The 4,445-nt window shown below is 39.2% G+C and overlaps 1 protein-coding gene across 1 annotated transcript; it reads right to left on the bottom strand.

Moving 5' to 3' along the window:
- Nucleotides 1-1,886: 1,886 nt before the first annotated feature.
- On the bottom strand, nt 1,887-4,439 carry LOC116101898 (zinc finger protein 59-like; the record flags this gene model as incomplete). The annotated part of the gene is given in 2 exon segments (XM_031385869.1): nt 1,887-3,223; nt 3,225-4,439. Coding segments are annotated over 2 exon segments (1,308 nt in total), but the record flags the coding sequence as incomplete, so codon positions are not given.
- Between the last annotated feature and the right edge of the window lie 6 nt (nt 4,440-4,445).

The raw sequence follows: 4,445 nt of genomic DNA, 5'->3' as shown, positions 1-4,445 counted from the left end.
TGTCTTCTACCCCTGAGATTCTCTCTTCTACCTCTTGCATTCTGTTGGTGTATCTATGGCTCCTGATTTCTTTCCTAGGTTTTGTATCTCCAGGGTTGTGTCTCTTTCTGATTTCTTTATTGTTTCTATTTCCATTTTTAGATTCTGGATGGTTTTGCTCATTTCCTTCACCTGTTTGATTGTGTTTTCCTATAGTTCTTTAAGGGATTTTTGTGTTTCATCTTCAAGGGCTTCTAGCTGTTTACCTGTGTTCTCCTGTATTTCTTTGAGGGTGCTATTTATGTCTTTTTTTTCTTTTCTTTTCTTTTTTTGTTTTGTTTTTTGTTTTGTTTTGTTTTGTTTTGTTTTGTTTTGTTGAGACAGGGTTTCTCTGTGTAGCTTTGGCTGTCCTGGAACTCACTCTGTAGACCAGGTTGGCCTCGAACTCAGAAATCCGCCTGCCTCTGCCTCCCAAGTGCTGGACTTAAAGGCATGTGCCACCACCGACTGGCTTTCTATGTCTTTCTTAAAGTCCTGTATCATCATCATGAGAAGTGATTTTAGATCTGAATCTTGCTTTTCCAGTGTAATGGTGTGTCCAGGACTTGCTATGGTGGAAGAATTGGGTTCTGATGATGCCAAGTAACCTTGGTTTGTGTTGTTTATTTTCCTATGCTTGCCTCCTGTCATCTGGTTATCTCTAGTGCTACCTGCCCTTGCTAAATCTGACTGGAGCCTGTCATCTGGTTATCTCTAGTGCTACCTGCCCTTGCTAAATCTGACTGGAGCCTGTCCTTCCTGTGATCCTGGTTGTGTCAAAACTCCTGAGTCAAGCTGTCTCTGTGATCCTGTGATTCTGGGATCCTGTGATTCTGGGATCCTGTGATCCTGGGCTTGTTAGAGTACCTGGGGGTGGAGCTTCCTCTGGGTGTTGTGGGACTGGCTGTGGAGCTTGCACCCAAGGTCTGCTCAGGACACCAGCCCAGAGAGACCAGAAGGAACCAGAGCCACTGGGCTGGCAGAGTTCCTGTGTGTCTGGTCCGGCTGGTCTCAGTTACTCCTGATGCTAGGACAGATGTTGGGTCCTCCTCACCTCTGATTCTGGGCAAGTCAGAGTGCCTAGGAGTGGAGCTTCCTCTGGGTGTTGAGGGACTAGCTGTAGAGCTTTCACCCAAGGTCTGCTCAATGTGTTTTTACCCAAAATATTTCATCTGAATCTAATTGTCCTTGGATAGAATACAATAACTAAGGACTGGTAATATAGCTGGGTAACTGAACACATTCCTACTGTGCACAATGCCCTGGTTAAATCAGCACTGAAAACTTAATATAAAACAGCAAGGTCAAGATTCTCCTCAGCATATATACATTTGAAAAAAAAAGAAGTTTGGAGTCCAATGACAAACTTCTAAATGTCATAAAATTCTGAATAATTTCTTTAAGAATATTTATGGTTCTGTAGTATAGATGACATTCCATCTTAGATGACGTAGTAAGGGATCATGCCTACAACCTTTATGTATTTAATTGATAAAAGTTCTCAATACTGCCACAGTTGGACTTAAAGTCAGTATATAGCTAGACTTGCATCCAACTCTTGATCCTCCTGACTCAATTTTACAAGTGTAAACTTAGGATTTGAGCATGCATTTCCACTCCCAACTCTAAAACATATTCTTAATGACACAGCCTCAAATATCTATATACACAGAAAAACAGGATCAACCTTGTAAACTGTTGACAATTTTCAATCTAGGTGAGGATATAAATGTGTGTTGTTGACTATTCCAAGTTTTTCATATGGATAAAAATTTTCACACATGTATTTTTATAAGTGGTTTCAATTTGGCTATTTTTATTAATGTGTTGTTATAGGGAGCCCACAAGAGAAGACCATTCAAACACAGTTTACTTCAAAATTTAAGTCTTTATTCCAGCCATGTACATGAGAACATTCATGTATTTGGAACCCAAGAATAGCCTCAGCATTTAGAGGAAAACGCACCTCCTATTATCTTGTTCAGGAGCTACAGAGGGAGCTTTTAGACAAGCAGGGAGTTTAAAATTAGCCAAAAATAAACTGATAGCTGGAGGGAGAGGTTTAAACACACAGGGCACTTAACAGAAGCCAGGATCAATTAGCTGAGGCAATTTAAGCTCCAGTTTCTAAGTAGAGTTGGACAATTTTCCATAATATTCTCCATCAAGGAAATTCTAGTCAAATTCTAGTCAAACCTGAAATGGTTAATTCTTAGCAAGAATAAGAGACGGAGAAGCCTGTGGACTTTCCTGTCCTATCATAAATGTATACTCTATCTTCATGTGTAGGCAGAAGGCATGAATTACAGGGATTTTTTACATCTTGAAATTTTTATGTGTTTCACCCTTTTAGAAAGTACTTATTCATAAATGACTGTTTTTTAAAATGTCCACACAAATACTTAAGGACTGGGGAACGATTCAAATCCTTTCATGTTCATCCATTAGATATATCCAGAATAGTTATTTAAAATGTGAGTAAAAGCATGAGACTTTCCTAAACTATCTAAAGTACAATTAACCTTTCATGTCAGTTATACTAATGCTGATAAAAGGAGAAAATTTTAAAAGCTCTTTTAGAGACCATGGGAACTAACCAAATACTCAGTTCCAATAACTGTTACCCCTAAATTCATTATCCTGGATGACTATTGATTGATGAATAAAATTTATACAACAAGAGAGTAAATCAAGAACATGATTGCTACTCTGGATTTCTAACATGAAACTCTCAACAGAGTGTCTTCTCTGAACAACCCACTTCCCACATTCTCATTCCAAAGAGTTTATTAACAGTATATGAACACTCTGATGTTCACTATATCTAGGGCAGATTAAAGTTCCCACACTATTTTAAGTCATAGTATTCCCAGTATGAGGACCTTGATGTTCAATAAAATTTTCTGAAGGCTTGTCCACTTTCCTTACATGCATAGGACTCCTGGCTATTACAGATTTTCTGATGTTGTGTAAACTCACCATCTATAATAAAGAGTTTTCCTGATTCTTCTCATTCACATGGTTTCAAATCTCTGAAGAGCTTGAGCTAATTCTATAAATGTTCCCACATTCCTTGCATTCAGTGTTTGACACCAGTATGGATTCTTTTATGTTAAAGAAGGCCTGAGCTCAAATTGAAGTTCTTTCCACATTCCTTACAGTGATAGGGTTTCCTACCAGTATGAATTCTAGTATGTCCAAGAAAATTGGTTATGATGTTGAAAGGGTTCCCCATATTCATTACATTGAAAGGGATTCTCACCAGTATGGATTCCCTGATGAATGCTAATGTTTGCTCCATGAACAAAGTTATCTCCACCTTCCATGCACTGAAAGAGTTTCACATCAGTATGAATTCTCTGATGTTTATTGAGTTGGGACTTATATTTGAAGGCTGACCCACACTGCTGACATTCAAATGATTTGTCTCCAGTATGGATGCTCTGGTGCCGAGTGAGGTATGCCAGAACAACGAAGGCCTTTCCACACTCTTGACACTTAAAAGGTTTCTCATCAGAATGAATTTTCCGGTGGTGCAATAGGCTTGAGTGGTGAATAAAAGCTTTCCCACATTCTTTACATTCATATGATTTCACACCAGCATGAATGGCCATATGTTGAATGAGAGTGGATTCACGCTTGAAGGACTTCCCACATACCTTGCATTCGAAGGGTCTTGTATTTGTATGAACAATTTGATGGTTATTAAGCTCACTTGGAAGATGAAAAGCCTTCCCACATTCTTTACACTCATAAGGTCTCTCACTACTGTGAGATTTCTGATGACGAATGAGAAGTGTATTAAGTCTGTAAAACTTCCCACATTCTTTACATTGGAAGGGTTTGTTTCCAGTGTGAATACTCTGGTGATCAGTAAAATTGGACTTTTGACGAAAGCACTTCCCACATTCCTTGCACTGATAGGGTTTCTCATCAGTATGAATTGTGAGATGTTTACTAAGTTGGTACTTACTTCTGAAGGCTGACTCACACAGCTTACACTTGAAGGGTTTCTCTTCAGTGTGAATTTTCTGATGCTCAGAAAGGTATACCTGAAGCCTAAAGACCTTCCCACATATGTTACATTCAAAGTGTTTCTCTTCCATGTGAGTTTTCTGATGCTCAGAAAGGTATACCGGAAGCCGGAAAGCCTTCCCACATACATTACACTCAAAGGGTTTCTCACCTGTATGAATAGTCTGGTGCTGAACAAGGTGTGTGGCAGTTCTGAATTTCTTGCCACATTCCTTGCACTCAAATGACTTCTCTCCAGTATGAATAGTCTGGTGCCGTGTGAGATGAGCCAGAACAATGAAGGCCTTCCCACATTCCTTGCACTGAAAAGGTCTCTCACCAGAATGAATTTTCTGATGTTGCATGAGGCTTTTGTGTCGTTTAAAGGCTTTCCCACACTCATTACATGCATA

This window comes from Mastomys coucha, unplaced genomic scaffold (genome assembly GCF_008632895.1).
Source record: "Mastomys coucha isolate ucsf_1 unplaced genomic scaffold, UCSF_Mcou_1 pScaffold21, whole genome shotgun sequence".
NCBI lineage: Eukaryota > Metazoa > Chordata > Mammalia > Rodentia > Muridae > Mastomys > Mastomys coucha.
The sequence above is the reverse complement of the archived record's forward strand: the minus strand, read 5'-3'. Positions and strand labels throughout refer to the sequence as shown.